Source organism: Rhinoderma darwinii (genome assembly GCF_050947455.1).
Source record: "Rhinoderma darwinii isolate aRhiDar2 chromosome 5 unlocalized genomic scaffold, aRhiDar2.hap1 SUPER_5_unloc_50, whole genome shotgun sequence".
Taxonomy (NCBI): Eukaryota; Metazoa; Chordata; class Amphibia; order Anura; family Rhinodermatidae; genus Rhinoderma; species Rhinoderma darwinii.
This window is the reverse complement of record NW_027461810.1, coordinates 201,849-225,873: the sequence shown is the minus strand read 5'-3', so window position 1 is coordinate 225,873 and position 24,025 is coordinate 201,849. Positions and strand designations below refer to the sequence as shown.

Sequence of the window (24,025 nt, the reverse complement as noted above, 5' to 3'; positions counted from 1 at the left end):
GCTTCTTACATTATACTGATAATGAGCCGTGCCCACCCCGAGATTACCCCAGTTTTGACCGTTTGTCTAAACGGAGACCCCTATTAGACCGTTCCAGTGCCCGGTTTTCCCAAGCATACACCCCCGAGAAGTGTATTTCTATTGATGAGTCCCTGGTACATTTTAAAGGGAGGGTTCAATTCCGCGAGTACCTGCCGGGTAAGAGGGCAAGGTATGGCGTGAAGATGTATAAGCTGTGAGAGTGCATCAGGGTATACCTACAGGTTTAGGATATATGAAGGAAAGGCCACCCCCAAACCAGACTGCATCCTGGACTACAATAGGTACATGGGAGTGATGGACTTGTAAGATCAAGCCCTGAAGCCCTACAGCGCCATGCGGTGTGGTATAAGAAGCTGGCCGGGAACATCATATAGATGGCTTTGTACAATGCGTACGTGCTACGTCGATGTGCAGGCCAGACGGGAACTTTCCTGGAATTTCAAGAGGTGATTATCAAGAACCTAATCTTTAGGAACCAAGAAGGGGGGGCACCCAGTACTTCTGGAAGCGAGCCCACACGCATCGTACCAGGGCAACACTTTCCAGGGGAAGTTCCCCAAACTGGCAAGAAGGGAAAAAGTCAAAAGAGGTGCAAAGTCTGCTATAAGAGGGGGATAAGGGAGGACACAATATATCAATGTGACACGTGTCCCGAATAACCAGAGCTCTGTATGAAAGTGTTTTAAAATTTATCATACATCCCTTGGTTTATAATTTACCCCAATTTTACTTACCCTGATGCACTCCGCACATCTTATCCCCCCTCGTCTTTCCCCTCTGGGCCCTGCTGTGTGTCCAGGCAGCTGATAACAGCCACATGTAGGGTATTGCCATACCCGGGAGAACCCACATTACAGTTTATGGGGTGTAGGTCTCCGGTCAAAATGGTCACTACACCTCTAGATGAATGCCTTAAGGGTGTAGTTTTTAAAACGGGGTCACTTCTTGCGGGTTTCAACTGTACTGGTACCTCAGGGGCTTCTGCATACATGACTTCGCACTAGAAAATCCCGAGTAGGCCAAATGGTGGTCCTTTCCTTCTGAGCCCTCCCATGGGCCCAAACGGCAGTTTATCACAACAAATGGGGTATTGCGGCACTCAGAACAAATTGCGCAACAGAATGGGGTATTTTGTTTCTTGTGAAAATAAGAAATTTTCAGCCAAAACTACATATTATTTGACAAAAATAATTTTGTTTTCATTCCCAGCCCAATTCAAATAAGTTCTGTGAAAAAACTATGGGGTCTAAATGGTCACATTACCCATAAATGAATTCCTTGAGGGGTGTAGTTTCCAAAATGGGGTCACTTCTGGTGGGTTTCCATTGCTTTGATACCTCTGGGGCTCTGCAAATGTGACATGGCACCCGAAAACCAATCCAACAAAATCTGTACTCCAAAGAACACACAGCGCTCCTTCCCTTCTGAGGCCTCCCATGGGCCCAAACGGCAGTTTATCACCACAAATGGGGTATTGCCGTACTCAGGACAAATTGGGCAACAAAATTGAGTATTTTATTTCTTGTGAAAATAAGAATTTTTGAGCTAAAATGACATATTATTGGAAAAAATATATTTTTTTTAAATTCCCAGCCCAATTCAAATAAGTTCTGTGAAGAAACTATGGGGTCTAAATGGTCACATTACCCATAAATGAATTCCTTGAGGGGTGTAGTTTCCAAAATGGGGTCACTTCTGGTGGGTTTCCATTGCTTTGATACCTCTGGGGCTCTGCAAATGCGACATGGCACACGAAAACCAAACCAGCAAAATCTGTACTCCAAAGAACACACAGCGCTCCTTCCCTTCTGAGGCCTCCCATGGGCCCAAACGGCAGTTTATTGCCACAAATGGGGTATTGATGCACTCAGGAGAAATTGGGCAACAAAATTGAGTATTTTGTTCCCTGTGAAAATAAGAAATTTTGGTAAAAAATTACATCTTATTGGAAAAAATGACATTTTTTTAATGTCACAGCCCAATTGAAATAGGTGCTGTGAAAAAACTGTGAGGTCAAAATGCTAACAACAACCATAAATGAATTCCTTGAGGGGTGTAGTTTCCAAAATGGGGTCACTTTTGGTGGGTTTCCATTGCTTTGATACCTCTGAGGCTCTGCAAATGCGACATGGCACCCGAAAACCAATCCAACAAAATCTGGACTACAACAAACATATAGCGCTCCTTTCCTTCTGAGGCCTCCCATGGGCCCAAACGGCAGTTTATCACCACAAATGGGGTACTGCCACACTAAGGACAAATTGGGCAACAAAATGGGGTATTTTGTTCCCTGTGAAAATAAGAAATTTTGATCACAAATGACATTTTATTGGAAAAAATGACATTTTTTTCATTTCAGAGCCCAATTCAAATACGTGCTGTGAAAAAAATGTGCGGTCAAAATGGTAACAACAACCCTAAATGAATTCCTTGAGGGGTGTAGTTTACAAAATGGGGTCACTATTGGGGGATTCCTACTGTTTTGACACCTCAACACCTCTTCAAACCTGGCATGCTGCCTAAAATATATTCTAATAAAAAAGAGGACTCAAAATGCACTAGGTGCTTCTTTGCTTCTAGGGCTTGTCATTTAGTCCACGAGCGCAGTAGGGCCACATGTGGGACATTTCTAAAAACTGCAGAATCTGGAAAATACATATTTAGTAGTGTTTCTCTGGTAAAACCTTCTGTGTTACAGAAAAAAAAAATGAATAAAATTGAAATTCAGCAAGAAAAATGAAATTTGCAAATTTCACCTCCACTTTGCTTTAATTCCTGTGAAATGCCTGAAGGGTTAAAAAACTTTATAACTGCTGTTTTGAATACTTTGAGGGGTCTAGTTTTTAAAATGTGGTGTTTTATCAGGGTTTCTAATACATAGGCCCCACAAAGCCACTTCAGAACTCAAGAGGTACCTTAAAAAAAAGGCTTTTGAAATTTTCTTAAAAATATGAGAAATTGCTGTTTATGTTCTAAGCCTTGTAACGTCCAAGAAAAATAAAATAATGTTCAAAAAACGATGCCAAACTAAAGTAGACATATGGGAAATGTGAACTAGTAACTATTTTGGGTGGTATAACCGTCTGTTTTACAAGCAGATGCATTTAAATTCTGAAAAATGCAATTTTTTCAAAATTTTCTCTAAATTTTGCAATTTTTCACCAATAAACACTGAATATATCGACCAAATTTTACCACGAACATGAAGCCCAATGTGTCACGAGAAAACAATCTCAGAATCGCTTGGGTAGGTTTAAGCATTCCGACGTTATTACCACATAAAGTGAAATATGTCAGATTTTAAAAATGGGCTCTGAGCCTTAAGGCCAAAACTAGGCTGCGTCCTTAAGGGGTTAAGGTCTTTTCAGACCTGGTCATTAAGGGGTTAATTAAATGGGGCCATTAAAAACAACAACTTGTTACACACAAAAAAAGGCTCCAATACGGATATATAGATGAAAAAATACAAAAATTATAGCTTTTAAAAGGTGTGGAGGAAAAAAAACAGTTTACTTTATTCTACTCCAAAATATCCAGCTTCTAATTTTGCTTGCTTTGCTATATTTAATTATGTATTCTTTATTTTTTAGTGTGAAGAACTTGTGAGCCTGTTGCTGAACACAGTGTTGTTATCAGTGCCATTGTCTGGAAGTTCTCAGAGAAATTTTATAAATTTTTCTCATGGAGAGTATTTTTACAATTTGTTTACTGAAACCATTAACAGTGAGCTGTTGAAGAATCTAGACACCGTTGTGCCATATCTACTCAAGTCATCTACAGAAAACCCAAGCATGGTAAACAAATCCTTTTAATTAGGTCATGGCCAGGAAAATACAATTATTCTGACTTTATACTAGTAGTATGTTAGAAGTCACTAATTATTCGTGGTTGTGTGATTGATACTAATTGATTCTGATAACACAAAATGCCTTGTAACATTTTCAACGTTTTCATCTGGCCGCTCAAATTAACCCGTTAGTGACCGCCAATACGCCTTTTCATGGCGGCCACTACGGGGCTTTATTCTGATGCATACGCTTTTTCACGGCGCTGCATCAGAATAAATAAACCGATCAGGGAGCCGTTAAATCTCCCCCACTCATCATGTAGCTGAGTGCTGGGGGCATCCCTGCTCGAACGGATGAGATAGATATCATTATCGATCTCACCCGTTTAACCCCTCAAATGCGGCGCCCAATAGTGAGCGCCGCGTCTGAGTGGTTTTGGAGAGAGGGAGGGAGCTCCCTCTCTCTCCCACTGACACCTGGCGATAAGATCGCCAAGTGTCTGTGTGTCCGATGGCAGCCGGGGGCCTAATAAATGCCCCCAGGTCTGCCTGTAGTGTTTGCCTACTAGGTCATGCCAGTGGCATGGCCTAGAAGATGCCTGTGCAGTGTATTATACATGCGATCGGTCAGGTGTTAATCCAGTCAGGTTTTTATAATTACTATATTTTTATTACTTTATTAAATATTGATAGTTTTGGTGCTCTAATGTTATTGTATATTTTTTCCGTGAGTGCTGCATGCAATTTTAAATGTTACATTGTTGCAATGATTATTCTATTTGACTATATGATATTAAGTCTTGGTAATGAAAACATGCTTTACCATTTGGTTTTTATGTACCTTATGAAGAGACCAGATTGGTCACAAAACGCATTGTGTATTGAATAAAAATTTTTATTTTATACTCTCATGTGATGGTCGCAGCTTGCGTTGGATCCCTTCTTTTTCCTATTCTTGAGACAAAATAATTTGCAAGAATGCAAAACTTATTGTCAGCTTTGTGTTAGTCCTGGAATACTAGCTGAGAGACCTTTCTGTAGTTTAGAAACTTGCTGACTGCTCAGTCTTACGGTTAAATATTTAACTTGTGTTAGTCTACGCAAAACATAACAATTTTTCATTTAGAATAATTTTTTTAAATAGCGACTGTCTAGATATTTCTGTTACGTAATTATGGAGCCCTTTTGTGTTCTTTTAATTCTTTCTCAGAATGTCCACCTAATGTGTCCAATTCCCATGGACACAAATGGCCTTTTGCTTACTACCACCACACTGGATCTACTTGAACACAAGTGGCAAAGCTATTCCTGATATTGTGCTAGCCAGCCAATAAGAATTAGCGCACTAGAAGATGCTTCTTCTCACCGGTACTGAATACATTAGGTGGACGTACTGAGAACACTAAAAACAACAGGGGGAACCATAACCTGTAACAGCAATATGTGATTAGAATTTTTTTTAAAGGGGATTTACCAACTTAACCCCTTAAGGACGCAGCCTAGTTTGGGCCTTAAGGCTCAGAGCCCATTTTTCAAATCTGACATATTTCACTTTATGTGGTAATAACGTCGGAATGCTTAAACCTATCCAAGCGATTCCGAGATTGTTTTCTCGTGACACTTTGGGCTTCATGTTCGTGGTAAAATTTGGTCGATATATTCAGTCTTTATTTGAGAAAAATTGCAAAATTTAGAGAAAATTTAGAAAAAATAGAATTTTTCAGAATTTAAATCTGCTTGAAAAACAGACCGTTATACCACCCAAAATAGTTACTAGTTCATATTTCTCATAAGTCTACTTTAGATTGGCATCGTTTTTTGAACATTATTTTATTTTTCTTGGACGTTACAAGGCTTAGAACATAAACAGCAATTTCTCATATTTTTAAGAAAATTTCAAAAGCCTTTTTTTTAAGGTACCTGTTCAGTTCTGAAGAGGCTTTGAGGGGCCTATGTATTAGAAACCCCCATAAAGCACCCCATTTTAAAAACTAGACCCCTCAAAGTATTCAAAACAGCATTTAGAAAGTTTTTTAACCCTTCAGGCATTTCACAGGAATTAAAGCAAAGTGGAGGTGAAATTTGCAAATTTCATTTTTCTTTCTGAATTTCAATTTTATTCTATTTTTTTCTGTAACAAAGAAGGTTTTACCAGAGAAACACAACTAAATATGTATTGTCCAAATTCTTCAGTTTTTAGAAATGTCCCACATATGGCTCTAGTGCGCTCGTGGACTAAAACACAAGCCCCAGAAGCAAAGAAGCACCTAGTGCATTTTGGTGCTTCTTTTTTATTAGCATATATTTTAGGCAGCATGCCAGGTTTGGAGAGGTGTTGAGGTGCCAAAACAGTAGGAATCCCCCAAAACTGACCCCATTTTGGAAACTGCACCCCTCAAGGAATTAATTTATGGTTATTGTTACCATTTTGACCACGTAGTTTTTTCACAGCGCGTATTTGAATTGGGCTGTGAAATTAAAAGAATGACAATTTTTCCAATAAGATGTCATTTTTGATCAGAATTTCTTATTTTCACAGGGAACAAAATGCCCCATTTTGTTGCCCAATTTGTCCTGAGTGTGGCAATACCCCATTTGTGGTGATAAACTGCTGTTTGGGCCCATGGGAGGCCTCAGAAGGAAAGGAGCGCTATGTGTTCTTAGGAGTCCAGATTTTGCTGGATTGGTTTTCGGGTGCCATGTCGCATTTGCAGAGCCTCAGAGGTATCAAAGCAATGGAAACCCACCAAAAGTGACCCCATTTTGGAAACAAAACCCCTCAAGGAATTTATTTATGGGTGTTGTGACCATTTAGACCCCACAGTTTTTTCACAGAACTTATTTGAATTGGGCTGTGAATTCAAAATGTTTTTATTTTTTCCAATAAGAGGTAGTTTTGGCTCAAAATTTCTTATTTTCACAAGGAATAAAATACCGCATTTTGTTGCCCAATTTGTCCTGAGTGTGGCATTACCCTATTTGTGGTGATAAACTGCCGTTTGGGCCCATGGGAGGGCTCAGAAGGAAAGGACCACCATGTGGCCTACTGGGAATTTTCTGGTGCTAAGTCGTGTGTGCAGAAGCCCCTGAGGTATCAGTACAGTTGAAACCCCCGAGAAGTGACCCCGTTTTAAAAACGACACCCCTTAAGGAATTCATCTAGAGGTGTAGTGAGCATTTTGACCCCACAGGTATTGTGTAAAAGATAATGCGCAGCAGATGGTGCAGAGTGAGATTTGCAATTTTCTATATATATGCCATGTCAGTGTCAGATATATTGTGCCCAGCATGTGCCACCGGAGACATACACCCCATAAACTGTAATGTGGGCTCTCCCGGGTACGGCAATACCCTACATGTGGCTGTTATTAGCTGCCTGGGCACACGGCAGGGCTCAGAAGGAAAGGACCACCATTTGGCCTACTGGAGCTTTTCTGGTGCTAAGTCTTGTACGCAGAAGCCCCTAAGGTACCAGTACAGTTGAAACCCCCAAGAAGTGACCCTGTTTTAAAATCTACACCCCTTAAGGCATTCATCTAGAGGTGTAGTGAGCATTTTGACCCCACAGGTATTGTGTAAAAGATAATGTGCAGCAGTTGGTGCAGAGTGAAATTTGCAATTTTCTATACATATATGCCAATTCAGTGTCCGATATATTGTGCCCAGCATGCGCCACCGGAGATATACACCTCATAAACTGTAATGTTGGCTCTCCCGGGTACGGCAATACCCTACATGTGGCTGTTATCAGCTGCCTGGGCACACAGCAGGGCTCAGAGGGGAAAGATCAGGAGGGGTAAGCTGTGCGAAGTGGATCAGAGCGAGTAAAACTGGGGTAAATTAAAAATAAAGGGATGGATGATAAATTTTAAAACACTCTTTCATACAGAGCTCTGGTTTTTCGGGACACGCGTCACATTGATATATTGTGTCCTTCCTTATCCCCCTCTTATAGCAGACTCTGCACCTCTCTTGACTTTTTCCCTTCTTGCCAGTTTGGGGAACTTCTCCTGGAAAGTGTTGCCCTGGTACGATGCCTGTGGCCCCGCTTCCAGAAGTACTGTAAGGCTTCAGGACTTGATATGACAAGTCCACCCCTCCCATGTACCTATTGTAGTCCAGGATGCAGTCTAGTTTGGGGGTCCCTGTACTGGTACCTCGTACAGGTACATGGGTACTGGTGTGGCATCTCCATGGTCTTGTACTTGACACACAATATATTGCTGCTAGATTGTGCCCTGCTCTCACCCCTTCTTGTTTGCCCAAGCAGAGTCTTAGGGAGGCCTCTCAGATTTCTTCTAGCAGTGCCGCATGCCGCAGGACTTCTGGAAGCGAGGCAGTTGAAGAGTGGGACGCTGGTATAAAAATTATCCAGGTAGAGGTGGTAACCCTGGTCCAGCAGTGGGTGCACCAAATCCCACACAATTTTTGTATTAACTCCCAGTAAGGGGGGGCATTCTGGGGCCTGAGTACTGGTGTCCTTCCCTTTATATATCCTAAATTTGTAGGTATACCCTGATGCACTCTCGCACAGCTTATACATCTTTACGCCATACCTTGCCCTCTTACCCGGCAGGTACTCGCGGAATTGAAGCCTCCCTTTCAAATGTACCAGGGATTCATCTATAGAAATACACTTCTCGGGGGTGAATGCTGGGAAAACCGGGCACTGAAACGGTCTAATAGGGGTCTCCGTTTATACAAACGGTCAAAACTGGGGTCATCTCGGGGTGGGCACGGCTCATTATGAGTATAATGTAAGAAGCGAAGTATTGCCTCATTTTTATTTTATTTTTTAGTTTCCAGCTCAGTTCTGAAGTTGCTTTGAGGGGCCCATATATTAGACAGCCTTATCAAACACCCCATTTCAGAAACTAGACCCCTCAAAGTATTCACAACAGCATTTAAAAAGTTTATTAACCCTTTAGGTGTTTCACAGGAATTTAGAGCAAAGTAGAGGTGACATTTAATTAATTTAATTTAATTTATTAGGCACCATGTCCGGTTTGAAGAGGTCTTGTGGTGCTAAAACAGTGGAAACCCCCCAAAAGTGACCCCTTTTTAGAAACTAGACCCCTTGAGGAATCCATTGCAGTTTTCTTGGGGTGCATGCGACTTTTTGATCAGTTTTTATTCTAATTTTAGGTGGCGTGGTGACTAAAAAAACAGCAATTTTACTATTGTTTTTTATTAAATTTTTTTTACAGCGTTCACCGTGCGCTATAAATGACATATTCACGTTATTCTGCGGGGCGATACGATTACGGCGATACCAGATGTTTATAGTTTTATTTGATGTCTTATGGCGTTTGCACAATAAAATACATTTTGTAAAATATAATTAATTTTTTGTGTTACCTTATTCTAAGAGCCATAACTGTTTTATTTTTCCATCAGGAAAGTCGTGCGAGGACTTATTTTTTGCGTAACGAACTGTAGTTTCGATCAGTACCATTTTTAGGTACATGCGACTTTTTGATCTCTTTTTATTCAATTTTTTGGGAGATGAAGTGACCAAACAATTGTGATTGTGGTACGGTTTATTATTATTTTCTCTTACGGCGTTCACCGCGCGGGATAAATAACGACATCGTTTTGTAGTTCAGGACGTTACGGACGCGGCGATACCAATTATGTATAGTTTATTTGTTTGTTTATATATTTTTATTAATAATAAAGGACTGATAAGGGAAAAAGGGGGATTTTTACTTTTAATACCTTTAAATCTTTTATTTTCTTATTTTTACACAACTTTTTTTTTTACTTTTTCACACTTTTTTTACTTTGTCCCACTAGGGGACTTGAGGGCAGGAGGCCCTGATCGCTATTCTAATACACTGCACTACATACGTAGTGCAGTGTATTAGAGCTGTCAGCTGTTCGCTGACAGCAAGCATAGTGGGTCCTGATTTTGTCGGGACCCACTAGGCTTCCGTCGATGGCGTAACCAGAGTCCATTGTTAGGATTCTCGTTGCCATAGTAGCCATCACGGCCCGCTATCGTGTAGCAGGCCGGCGATGGCAGCTTAACCCCTAAGAAGCCGCGATCGCTATTGAACGCGGCTTCTAAGGGGTTAATCGGCGGGGACCACCGCGATCGGTCCCTGCACACTAAGCTGTGATAGCCTGCTGTCAGAAACAGCAGTTATCACAGCTCAAGCACGCGCCGGGATTAAATGGCGCCGTGTTTACTCAGGTCGGTACTATTACTGACCTGAGCGCGAACGATGTACTTAGCGCGACGTAATAGTACTGCCCTGAGCGCGAAGGGGTTAAAGAGGCTCTGTCACCAGATTTTGCAACCCCTATCTGCTATTGCAGCAGATAGGCGCTGCAATGTAGATTACAGTAACGTTTTTATTTTTAAAAAACGAGCATTTTTGGCCAAGTTATGACCATTTTTGTATTTATGCAAATGAGGCTTGCAAAAGTACAACTGGGCGTGTTGAAAAGTAAAAGTACAACTGGGCGTGTATTATGTGCGTACATCGGGGCGTTTTTACTTCTTTTACTAGCTGGGCGTTCTGACGAGAAGTATCATCCACTTCTCTTCAGAACGCCCAGCTTCTGGCAGATCACGCTGTGACGTCACTTCCCCAGGTCCTGCATCGTGTCAGACGAGCGAGGACACATCGGCACCAGAGGCTACAGTTGATTCTGCAGCAGCATCGGCTTTTGCAGTTAAGTCGATGTAGCTACTTACCTGCAAACGCTGATGCTGCTGCAGAATCAACTGTAGCCTCTGGTGCCGATGTGTCCTCGCTCGTCTGACACGATGCAGGACCTGTGAGTGACGTCACAGCGTGATCTCTCGAGAACACGGCTGTGTCTGCACTGCCAGAAGCTGGGCGTTCTAAAGAGAAGTGGATGATACTTCTCGTCAGAACGCCCAGCTAGTAAAAGTAGTAAAAACGCCCCGATGTAACACACATAATACACGCCCAGTTGTACTTTTACTTTTCAACAAGCCCAGTTGTACTTTTGCAAGCCTCATTTGCATAAATACAAAAATGGTCATAACTTGGCCAAAAATGCTCGTTTTTTTAAAATAAAAACGTTACTGTAATCTACATTGCAGCGCCTATCTGCTGCAATAGCAGATAGGGGTTGCAAAATCTGGTGACAGAGCCTCTTTAAGCATTTATGACATATCCATGGGATGTGCCATAAATGTCTGATAGATGTGGGTCCCATAGCTAGGACCCGGATCTATATGTGGATATGCCATAAATATTTAAGTTGGGAATACCTGTTTTAATGATTCCAATTGTAAATTTATGTTTTTCTAGATCAGAGAAATGTAATATTCAATCATGGGACAATACCTTTTAACCATGACACAAATAAAGTTTTAAGTAAATTTGTTTATTTTCTGCAAAAAAAAATTAATTTAAGAAAGTAATTTTCTGTTGACTTACGTTGTTAAGGGGGTTTTCCAGGGACACAAAATTTTTGTCTAAAAAAATTAATAAACTTCCTAATATACAGTCTGTATTAAATCGGGACGCTTATCTTCTTATTGACACTACCTCTGCCCGGCCGGAAGATCTGCTTTTCGTGAAAGTCTTTTCTTTTTCTTTCGACGCAGGCTCATGCCCGAGCAATAGTACGCGCACAGTCCTGTGTCGATTCCTCACTTACTTACGTCACGCTAGTGGGATGTTCTCTAGTAATTATTCAGCCCCCTCGGTCTAGTCACCCTCCCCACTAGTTCTCCCTTCCACTTGAGTTTCTTATGCTGCCCACATGCTTTCTCTGCATGCGGTCACAGAATTACGTGACTACACCTCAGCTAGATATTGTAATCCCCATCACTGTAGATACCATCGTTGCAGCCAGCGCGCAGGCACTGAAGATGTTTTTTACTCACTGGCGTGCGCTAAAGTATGAGACAGCCCAAATACCGTGTATTCACATACCTTGCACTCCATGAACGGGCGGAAAGTAAACCATAGAAAAAAATGATTCCGAAACCAAGAGAGCAAGATCACATTAGATGAAAGAAATGGATGTAACGTAAAATAAAAATACAAATCCTGGCTGGAAAGCCCCGTTTAATTAATGACTTAAAGTTTTCTTTTCCCTAGTCTCCGTTAATCTTTGAAATAATTAGTATATATTTTTATTTGTTTTTAGGTAAGCTCAGTCTTGAATGGAATGTTAGACCAAAGCTTTAGACAGCGTTCAATTCAGAAGCAGCAAGCTACACAGCTGGTGAATGCTGTGCTAAAACACTGGATGAAACTGGAGAGCTGGTGGGACAAAGATTCGTCTCCAGAGAGCAAAATGGCAGTCCTAACATTACTTGCTAAAGTACTGCAGGTAATAAATGGCCAAGACAATTAACGGTTCACCTAGATTTTTATTTGTTTTATGTCCTATACGAACAGAATTCTGGTTTGATGGTTTAAAATATACATGTAGTATATTTTTGACTGCATCTTTGTTTGCAGTTTGAGATGGAGCTGCAGGATTTCTGACTTTCTAGTATAGTTTTATATACCTCTATGCAGCATCTTCATCATATTGTTGTTTTATTTTGTTTTTTTACTTTGTAGGTAAGTTCATCCACTGTGTTCACAGTCTGTTTATATTTATTGCATCACTATCTTACTATTCGACCCCATTTTAGCAGATTAAGTCCTAGCTAACTTCTCTTTGGATATAATACTATTTTACATCAAATTTAAATCTAATAATGTGCTTGACCGTACAACCAAATGGGTAGCAAATAAAATTCAATTTCTCGTTAATGTTATTGGGGGATACAGCACTGTGGGTTTAGGCCCTTGCCACTAAGAGGCTGACGCTTTGTAGAAAAAATGGCGTTGACTCCACCAAGGCAGTTTATACCCTTGCAACTGGCTATTCAGTTTTAGTCTAGTGTTCGTTGGAGTTAGACATGGCCTGCTTCTCAAGTTTCTTATTTTAGATTTAGTTCTTTCCTTTTTTTTTCCCTAGCTACAGTGTGGCTGCCAGCCTAGTCAATATCCTGCATGTGACGAGAGACCAGGCAGTTCTCTGCACTGCGCATTTCGGTCACCTAACCTTTTCTCTGTTTCCGCAGGTGGAGTACTAGTACCGCCACTTTATGTGAGAGGTTACCGTAAAGGTGACCCTGCGTACATCCGAAGACTTTGGAGTATGAACATATTCCTGTCAGAATTTGCTCTCCCCTAACCTATTGGAGAGACTTATGCCCATTTATCTTTAATCTTTAGTGTAAATGGAGAGGAGATGGCTGCTGTCTCTGGGGTTCACCTCTATAGTAGGGCAGTGTTTTTGGGAAACTTTTTACATTTATAAAATTTAGCCCAAAGCTCTTTGGCGGCCTAGTCCGTGCTTTGCATCCCGCCCCCTTTTGATTACTGGACCTCATGCTTCATATCGTATGCTCGGAACCAACGTGCTGTCTGTTACCTATCGAGGTCCTTTCTGAGCTTGGGCTTCTGTGCAGCGGTCCTTCTTCTACCACTGCGTTGCTCATTTCAGCACCATACAAGGACTGTTCTGACCACTTCAGCCTGCTTTAGTCTGGTCTTCAGGATCTCCTAGCCTTTTCAAATGTTGTCCATAACATATTTTCCTCCAGGGAGGACCCCAACCTATAACCAGCCCCTGTGGCTATGGTTCCACATTATTCTTGCAGCTCGTTCAATAAAAATGTCCCCTGTGGCCAGCCTAACCCCCTATGAATAAAGTGCCTGCAACCCAGACGCCAGTATAGCACACCCCCACAGGATGTGGTCCCTCCTGAGTGGGAAAAACTCTTCCACGCCTTAGGAGACGTTTACAGGCTCCCACAGATCGTGGTTGAGTCCTTTGAATGCATCCCAGATAGTGGCTCATATCAATGCCTCCATGGAATCTCCGCCAGAGTCATCACGCTCCCATTGTGGTAGACCATGTAAGGTACCTAGAAACACCAGGGATAGAACGAGTTCCTCCTCAGGTACCTCTCAGGTGTCTTCTTTTATGGTCATCACTGGAGACGCTGTTTCTATGCAAGATCAGTTAGTCCCCACTGAGCCATCCTCAGTCAGGGCAAGAAACAAAGTTGACGGTTTCAATGCAGCAACTTTATGCGGTCTTTAAGGGACTACTTATGTGTCAAGGATGACTCCCCTAAACCCTTTCGGGGAAGTGCCTCTCTGCCCTCATCTTCGCCCTTGAAGTTTAAGGAAAACTTGTCCAGAAAATGTAACCAGCTTTTATAGACGCTTGGTCACGTCTAAGTGGATGGATTCTTCCAGGATGGAAAAAAGCGCTTTTTCATTGTGCTGTTTCTCCTTCGGTAGATCCGCCCATATTGCGGCTATCCAAAGACCACTATTCTGTTGTCAGATGTGGCATCACTTGGTAAGTCTTTGGAATCCTGGCCAGGTTTGTGTTCGTGGCAGTAGAATCTTCCCTGCGCCCAGCATTCGCCTTTTCCTGGGTGAGAAAAACCTGTTCTGTCTGGGCTAAGCAGCTTTACCAGGGTATTTTACGTGGTCTAAACAGAAAAATCTGATTTAATCTCTCCTCCCAACCTATAATGTCTACAAGTATTTATAAGATGCCTGCTTTAATAATAATAATAATAATCTTTATTTATATAGCGCCAACATATTACGCAGCACTTTACAATGTAGAGGGAACATGAAAACAATATCAGACATTACATAGTGACAAAGTTTATTTACAATTCAAACCTGGGGAGTGAGGACCCTGCTCGCAAGAGCTTACAATCTATGAGGACATAGTCTGCCTGTTTTTGCTACCAGGTTACAGCTAATTTGGTCGCTTTCTGGCCCTTAATCTGGCTTAAATCTTGAGCAGCGTACTCTGTTTCCAAAATCGCCCACACTGGCTTTTCTTTTACATTGGGCAGACATTTCGGCAAGCATCTCAATTAAATAATTTCTGTAGCTGCTGGTTGCAAGAGTTCCCTCCTGTCTCAGAATTGTTCCGATCAGAGAAGCGCCCTTTCTGGCCCACGTACTTCAGACGTCTATCTTTCAAACCTAAGCCTTCCTGGTATGCCCAATCCAGGCCTCAGAAGCCCATTACTATCAAAATTTTCTTAGCCTGAAGGTGTGTCCTTATTCAACACTTTTATTCGGGTCCAGGGGACAACTGGTTTCATATCGGCCAACATGGCTACCCCAAGTGGACAACGCATGGGTTTGAAAGTTGGTGTTTACAGAGCACAAGATAGAATTCCAGACCATTCCCCTGGGCCATTTTTCTGTCGAGACTATCTTGGGCCCTAGGTTACGTTTCCGAAATTTCTCCAGGCTTTATTGTTCCTGTTCCACAGTCAGAATGCTTTGAAGGATTCTATTTCAATCTATTTACACTCTCCAAAAGAGACTGTTAGTCAGACCCATCAAAAGTTCTTGAGGTCAGTGGTCAAACAGGGAAAGTACCTTTCCCCTATCAATATTCGTGATGCCTGCCTCCATATACCTATCACAAATGGCTCACCAGAGATCTGCTGTTGGTACTTCTAGGGCTCGCCACTTCTCCCAGAGTCCTTACTAAGGTACTGGCAACTCTCATGGTGCTTGTCTGTTGCAAAGAAGTCGCCGTTATCCCTTACCTGGACTAACTCTTGCTGAAGGCCCCATCCAGAGAGTGCAACTTTTCTAGTGTTTAGTATCTCCATATCACAGAACACTTTCACAGGTTCAGATATATTAACAGCAAGAAGTAGTCTCTGGTGCCATACTAGATCTACCAAGGTATTTCTTCTAGAGGAGAAGGTCAGGGCCATCCAAGCTGGGTGGGTCTCCTTCGCCAGGGGCCTCCCATTTCCGTTTCTGCATGTGTGTACTGGGTAAGATGGTGGCGGCCTTCTATGCTATTCCCTATGCACAGTTTCACCTAAGGCCTCTACAGAGAACTATCCTCACGCTCTGGGACAAATCCTAGGGTTCACTAGGCAAAGTTTGTTTTCCTGCCCCTATGGATTTGCCAGGAGTTCCTATGGTTGCAGATCTTCCCAGCCATTCTTCAGGGTTGGTCTTTCTTGTCCCTTCAATGGCTGATTCCAGTCTCTCTGGTTAGGGGGGCAGTGTTCGTCTCCTCACAGTTCAGGGCACTTGGTGGACAGAAGAAGCGTAGCTTCAGATCAATCTTCTGGAATTGAGAGCCATTTACTTGTTTCACTCCCATTGGATTCTTCTCCTCCGGTATTTGTCAAATCAGGGTCCGGACCGACAACTCGACGGCAGTGGCCTATCTAAACCATCAAGGCGACAGCAATAGGCCATTGGGCAGGGTCTTGCGTTTAAACTCTATCATAGTTCCACATGCCGGCGGTGAACAATTGTGCTGTAGATTTTCTCAGGAGGAGTGTCCGCTGTCAGTAGTGGGGTACTCTAGAGGTGGACCTTTTCGGGTCTCCTCTCAATTACACCGATTCAGTGTACGTATACAGAGCTCGGTGATCCTGGGCCCTTTGCTACTGATGCTCTAGTTGAGCTGTGGGACGGGTTCTCCCATCTGTACTGCTTCCCTCTCCTTTCACTGTTGTCCATAGTCCTCAAACGGATCAGGGTGGAGGGGGTTCCAGCAATCCTAATATCTTCAAACCTTCTTCCTCAAGGGGACTGGTACGCTGACCTCCTTAACCTGCTTACGGATGTTCTATAGCAACTTCCGTTCCATCACATCCTCCTTTCCCATGGTCCGCTATTTCACCCCACTTTACCTCCGCTTAATTTAATGATGTGGCTAGTGAAGGTCCCACGGTCTTTCAAACGATGCTCAAGACCAAGAGGTAAAAATTGACCAAGTTATATCACTGCACGTGGAAGGCATATTTTCATTCATGCGAGCAACGTAGTTTTTTCACGCCGTGATGTGTTCTACTCCAAGGATTCTTACTTCATGCAGTCATTTTTCGACTGGGGTCCTGGCCTAGCTTTCCTTAAAGACCAAGTCTTTGCCTTTTCTATTCTCTTTCAATGCGCATTGTTTTTTATTTCCCAGGTTGACTTTTTTTTGCAGTGTGTTGCTCATATCGTTCCTCCTTTTTGCCGTCTTGCTGAACGCTATGACCGTAACTTGTTGTTAGTTGCTCTGCAGATTTCTCTTTTCGAGCCATTGCGAAACATCTCTCTGATTTCTCTAGTGGAAGTCTCTTCCCTTGTCTCCATTACTTCCATCAGACAAGTTTTGTAAATGGAGGCATTGTCCATAAGAATAAGGTGGTGTACTTCCCCATCCCATGTATTCTCCTGAAAGTTGTCTCTGCCTTCCACATCAATGAGGTCATAGTACTTTCCTTCTGCCCCTCCTCATCTCATCTGAGTGAGTGAGCCCTTCACTACATACCTTGATGTGTTGAGAGCGGTACGCATCTACCTTGCTGTTACCGAGTCATTCATACCATCTGTTTTTTGGGGGGGGATTTCTTGAGGGATGCGCAAGGGCTTGGTGTTTTCCATGGCCACAATTGCCCGTTAGATTTGGTCGGTTGTTATTGAAACCTATTGCTCCAAGTGGAACGTTCCTCCCTTTCAGGTTACAGCCTATTCCATGAAGGCTTGTCTCTGTGTCTTGGTCAGTACTTCACCATCTCTCTAGTTTGCAAGGCTGCTGCTTGGGCTTCGGTGCACACTTTCAATAATTTCTTCCAGTCTTCTTTGGACGCCAGTCTTGGTCAGAAGGTACTCCAAGCTGCTGTGCGTTAGGGCGGATCGCACGGTAGTTTCACTGAATGGCAATGGACTGTGGGATGGGTATAACCTGCCTTAGCGGATCCAACACCTTCTTATTTTCTTTTTCTACCAAGTGTCAGCCTTCTAGTGGCAAGGACTTATACTCATGGTACTATGTCCCCCAATGAATTAAACAAGAAATAGATATTACGGTGAGTACAAAAATCAATTTTTTTTTTCTGAACTGCATTTCATCATGTGCTAATTTTATTTTATTTTTTTTCAGATTGATTCTTCTGTGTCTTTTGATACAAATCACCTGGCTTTTAATGTAGTTTTTAAGACCTACATAAGCATTCTCTCAGATCAGAAGCTTGGATTGAATTTGAAAGTACGTCAAACAAAATGATTTAGGCTCTGTTCAGACTAGCGTGTGTGTACTTTTCTGTCGAGTTTCTCTCGAGTTCTTTTATGGTCAGATTGTCGTTTCATACTGTAGTATTCCTTGCTGTGAAATAATGGAAATCTGACAGACACATTATAGGCTATTTGAGGTACAAAAAAATAACAATTAAAAGGAAACCTTCTAATGGATCATTACAAACCATAACCTATCCATTTATATCCTTCATGGATCCTTAAACTGTTATCACATTTATGTTGTCTGTGAAATATAGCAAAAAAAGACCGTGCGGTGCTTTCTGTGTTGTTGGACTTGCGCTGTATGTGCGTTTGTGAATTCTCAGAAGGCTCTGCACGTGTAAATATGCACATTCGTGCTGGCCTTTTAAGCATCTCATGTCAGTGGGCACCGTAGGTAGATTGAGAGCCTGTGACTCAAGCAATCGCTCTCTTTTTTGTTCGGATATTTATTTAATCTTTTAGTGCCAATGACTTTAATGCTAAATCAAATGGAACGGCTGTTTTTTTGTTTTGTTTATACTATGCTGTCATTCTGTTCAATCGCAATCTCGCCTGACTTTCTAATAAACATGCACTTTTATTTTATTGGGGAAAGGGGAACTCTTCTGGCAGCTGCTTATCTCCCACAGCAACACAGGATCGGCAAGTTTAAATCTAACATGCTCAATACTTTTTTCCCGAAATCTGCTATTAGAGGACACACTGGGCACCTCTACACATTCGATTGTCTGCCAATTCTGACCACCTGTGGTTCTGGCCGACTTTAATCTAATGTGTTTAGCCAGCTTTAACCCCTTAGAGATATCCACCGTACATGTACTGCAGATGTACGCTAGCTCAATAGGTTGCAGGCTCAGGAGTTTAGCTTGCGTGGAATGGGGAGGTGTGACGGCTGTTTCTGCAATAGTCGTATAAGATAACTCTTATCCCACCTGTTTAACCCCTCAGATGCTGCAGTCAATAGCGACCATGCTATCTGAGCGGTTAGAGAGAGAGAGGAGCTTCCTCTGTCCTTCAATTTCCCCTCTACCCCCCCTTACAAAATCTCGGAGTGTTGATTGGCTGCCTTGGCAGGCGGAGGCCTTTTTGAAGGCCTCCAGGTTTGCCATCAGTGCTCTATTTTTTAGCCTTATATTGCATGAGCGATCTACAAAAGAAAAGGTTAAGGACTGATTAATTAAAATATTAAATATAAAAATTTATGTTTTAAAAAAACATCTTTTCCTATTGTAAAAAAAAATTAAATGAAAACACTAAAAAAGCGTAAACATAATTATCCCCACATCCGTAAAAGTCAGAACTTTTAAAATAGCACGCTATTTAGCGTTGCGGGGGGACGGGGTGTAATGTAGCAGAGAAATTCACAATGTCATACTTTTTATCTTTTGGTCACCTTGCTCCCCGAGGAAAAATTTAATAAAAACAATCAAGAAGTCTTTTGTACACTATAACTGCTTGCTCTGAAAAAAAACAAACAAAGCCTCACACCACTCCATTGACGCAAAAATAAAAAAAAATTGGCTCTCAAAATATAGAGACAAAATAGTTTTTTCTTTTAACAAAGTTTTGTCATTGGGAAAGTAGTAAATCTTAAAAAACAATGGAGGAATCACAGAATTTTTTTCCCCATTCCACCCACAAAATGCTTTTTTTTTCTCAAATTCTCAGTACATTATATGGTGCATTAAATTGTGCCATTGACAAATACAACTTGACTTGTAAAAAAAAAAAGAAAGCTCTCTAATTGCTATGTTGACCGGAAAAGAAAAAAAAGTTATGGCTCTTGGAATGCAACGATGGAACAGCAGAAATTGGCTGTATCTCCAAGGGGTTTAATAGAGAAAATGCCATTGTAAAAATATCCTGACTATTGTAATTAGTTTGCTTTTGTGTTTTACTCTATTCCTATTAGTTTTTATATAAATTTACATTTGGTTCAGCGTGTTTATAATACCAGATTGTTTGTTTCATAGAGTCAAGCTGTTATCATACTTCCTTTCTTCACCAACCTAAAGGAAGAAAGACTGATTGAGTTAAAAAATACCCTTGATCAGTTTGTTGCCTTTAACTTTCCAATGAAATCTGATGAATTTCCTAAAGGCACCTTAAAGTTCAACAATTACGTGGACTGTGTAAAAAAGGTTAGTGATTTTTAATCTAGATTTTATTTATTTATTAAACATTATTCATCGTTAAATGTTTTTTTCCCTGTTACCTTTTAAATGGAATGTGTTCGACTATTTAGAAGGACAATTAACCTCATGCATAAAATCTATTGTAAGAAAGTGTCAGTGTTGCCCATAGCAACCAATCAATTCACTTTTATTCCATTTTGAGCAATGCTGAGTGCAATATAATCATTACATCTATAAATTGTTTTTTATGGGTTGTTCAATCTGGAACAACCCATTTCCCAATCCTCAGCCACCTCAGCAATCAGCTGTGGTCTTTGTGGGAAGCTAAAGGAGGCCACTCATTTCCTTTGCAGCAGGAGCCGCGATTTGCGGAATCTCATTGCTTTTTCTAATGGAAATGGGACCCCTGCCTATGATGAACGTAGTCTCATGTCATTGGGGGTATTCTGTTGCCACTAGAAGGCTGACACTAAGCAGAAGAAATTGTGTTGGCAGGAGGAGTGTATCAAGTGTAGGACGACACCGGATATACCGCTCCTGCCAGGACAAACACACTTTGTTGCTTAGTGTCACCCTCCTAGTGGCAACAGCATGTACCCGAGGTGTATGTATTCCCAATGAACATGAGAGAGATTTTATAGTAAGTATTCAGAAACTTCTGTTTGGGAGCAGGTAAAAAAAAAATTTGTACAGTTTTTGTAGCCAGGATTTTTGGACAGTTTTGCTTCCATCATGCCAAGTATCTTTGAGCTGGCTGAGATCAGTCTATCATCCCTATCAGAGAAAAACACCACATCCTAGGGCCTAGGGTAGACAAGGCAAGAAGTTATGTCCCTGGTGGGAAAGGATTGGTTTGATTAGTTAATTGTTCGGAACAACGTTTTATTCTTTTAAATTTATTATTTAAGTAGTGCATTTGGACTAGGAACATAGTGATAATTGCTACATTGTACATTATAAAATGGATGAGAGAAAGTACAGAAATGAACAGGAAGGCCATAAATATGATAAAGGGCCTGTTCACATCAGCGTTGGCTTTCCGTTCAGGGGTTCCGTCGGAAGTTTCCGTCGGGTGTACCCCTCAACGAAAAGTCAAACGGAAACCTTCGCTTCCGTTTGCATCACCATTGATATCAATGGTGACGGAAAAATTGCTAATGGTTTCTGTTTGTCACCATTCCGGCAGATTTCCGTTTTTGTGACACAATCAATAGCGCAGTCGACTACGCTATTGCTTCCGGCAAAACGACGGATAGGGACAATAGAGACAAACGGAAATAATGGGCACCGGATCCGTCACCATTGAAATCAATGGTGATAGAAACGGAAGCCTCTGGTTTCTGTTTGTGTCTGTTCAGGGTCCCGTTCCGACGGAAAGCTCAGACAGAATGTCAGAACGGGACCCCAACGCAGATGTGAACAGAGCTTAATATGAAACGATTGCACAGTCCAACAATATACTGTCAGTAATTTATGATGGTAATTCGTGCTCCATTATGTTTGGCTTTGTGTAAAACAACAAACACATTTTTTTTTCATGTATTTTAGTTTTTAGATGCGTTGGAATTGTCCCAAAGTCCAGTGCTGCTACAGCTTATGTCGGAAATTCTTTGTAGGGACAGAAAACATTTTATGCAAGATTTATTTCAGAACACCCTCAAAAAAGTTATTAAAAGGTAAATAAATTGTTCCATTGTGTTTTCTACAAATTTCCAAATAACTTGCCTACAAGGTTCTATTTAGACTTTGCACTAGTGGTGCAGCTTTTGGTGGCAGATTTTTATCTTATTTAAAGAAAACTTTTATAAAATGCTTCTAGATGAATTTCTATTAAAAGTTTAAGTACTGTAAGCACCTGTGTTCTTTTCTGGCTACCCCTACTGCTTAAGTTGTCAGAGAGATCCACAAAAATGTTTTATACTTTAAATGGATACTAACTTATCAAACAACTTATGCTAGTATAATAGTGTACCTGATATAGATAAACTTTTTAATTTACTTACTGTTAAAATGTATTTGTTTTATCCATGCAAATTCTGTGTGAAGTTACTGCCACTAGGTGTCTCCCTACCTGTAATGTGCTGTTCATCCCCTGTTGTCAAGCAAAATCCGTCCCTAGTTACAGATGGACTAAAGAAGTCTCTTTACTGCCTACCAATACAAGGTCTATGGAGGGGGAGCAGAGAGAGAGTGTAAGACGGCAACAGACAGACTGTCCATAGAAGTCTATGGAGCTGGGAAGGCTGAACAGTGGGAGGAAGCAGGAGCAGAGTGAGACACAGGGTGGTGGAAAGATATCTATGTCTCTCCAGTACAGGATTCTCAGCTACACTACTCATTACTGCTGTAATCTCCTCCATGCTGCTGCAGCTTCTAAATATATATGTGATAGATTGAGAAAAACAAGATTCTGCTCTTATATCTCTGTGTGCAGTGTATAAAAGACACGATAGCCGTTAGGCTCCACTCACTAGCTCAGAGACTACTGAGAATTAGAGATGGAGCCTGCAGAGGGAACAACTGCTAAAAATAAAGTCATATAATGGCCAGAAATCGTGTTTTTCCTCATGTACAAACGTATGACGGCTTATTCTGAAATGTCAACAGAAAGATAGGTACGCTTTGGGCATCACCTTACAGTCTGGGTGTTCAATGAGACATTTCAAAACAAAGAGGTTATCCGTTTCTAATTTTCTTACCCTACTTCGAAGCAAGAATCAGATGATCTTACAATTTTTTTAAATCGTACAAAACAGCTTCCTCTTTTTATCCAAAGTCTTCATCCATCTTTCATGTCAAGCAGATATTGCCATTGTTTCTCACTTTTTTTCAAGCAGGCCTTGGAAAGGGATCAGATCAATGATGTGAAAAATACTATTGGCGGCACTTAGCATTTTCCTATACCAGAGGTGGACTGAATCTTGCTTTGATGATTTTAGATTTATTCCCAGAATTCTGTATAGTACATTCCAATGTTTTGCCTTGGCAAATTTAATATTACTTATTTAACTTCAGTTCTGACACCTAAGATTGGTTACTCTTAGCTATAACTATTCCCTTTCTGTAAATGCTCCCTTTTTAAGAATCTTGCATGGTAGTGTCTAAATTCCATTGTCATTCGCATACTACCATTGGCATACTACCTTCCCTCTGTCAACCTTGTGTTCTTCATTGTGAACAGAGAGCAAAAGTAGTTACAAAACACAGTCAGCGTTTTGTTTAGTACCAGAGAAAATGGTGGGCTGCCAGGCTAGTAAAATTACTATATATGAATAAGGGAAGCTATTCTGACAAGTTATCACCTAAATAAACCTCCAAAACTCCTGAAGACTTATTCCTTAAAAGCTGTGTCTACTACCTGGGCTGAGAGTACTTCTTCCTCCATTGAGCATGCCAACACACAGCCATTTGGTCAAGTCTGAACACCTTCCTCCGGCAGACTTGTTACAGTATGCATCATTTTTGTTAATCAGTTGTTCTGTATCTTATTTTTTTGTTTCGTTTGTTTTTTGAAAACTTGCTTTATTTTTATCTTCCGCAATGTTTAGGAGTAGTCATGATAAGCAAGTGATCTTGATGGATATGCTGCATAATATGTTCAAGAGTGAAGATCTTCTTTCAAATACAACTCGGCAATCTTTAGTTGATCGCTGTCTACTGACTCTTTTATGGAACTGTAGTTCTGATGCATTAAAAGATTTTTTCAGCAAAATCATTGACTTTTCAATGGACGTTCTCAAGGGCAGATTCACAAAGGTATTCATTTACGTGTGTATTTTAAATATGCTGTTGCTTCTTTTTCAACAGATTTAGGCATGTTTCCACCAATAAACTCATTACTTGTTGATTTATTTTCTGTATTGCCATCATGTTTCCCTTAGGATGGTACAGGTCAAATGCATTTTGCCAACCTTATGGCTATACATTTTTTTGCAGAAGCCCTCAGACCTGTTCTTGAAGTTAATTTAATCTATTCTCCAATCAACACT

At 41.2% G+C, this 24,025-nt stretch overlaps 1 protein-coding gene across 1 annotated transcript in view; it reads left to right on the top strand.

The window, feature by feature from the left end:
- The window catches only part of LOC142696293 (DNA-dependent protein kinase catalytic subunit-like), a gene marked incomplete at its 5' end in the record, with an annotated part of 326,262 nt that overhangs the window by 204,699 nt on the left and 97,538 nt on the right, over nt 1-24,025 (top strand). Inside the window, 6 exons of the mRNA XM_075847621.1 lie at nt 3,633-3,836; nt 11,966-12,151; nt 17,765-17,869; nt 19,875-20,042; nt 21,585-21,712; nt 23,585-23,792. Of these exons, the coding sequence (XP_075703736.1) occupies nt 3,633-3,836; nt 11,966-12,151; nt 17,765-17,869; nt 19,875-20,042; nt 21,585-21,712; nt 23,585-23,792 (999 nt within the window). The remainder of the gene's footprint in view (nt 1-3,632; nt 3,837-11,965; nt 12,152-17,764; nt 17,870-19,874; nt 20,043-21,584; nt 21,713-23,584; nt 23,793-24,025) is intronic.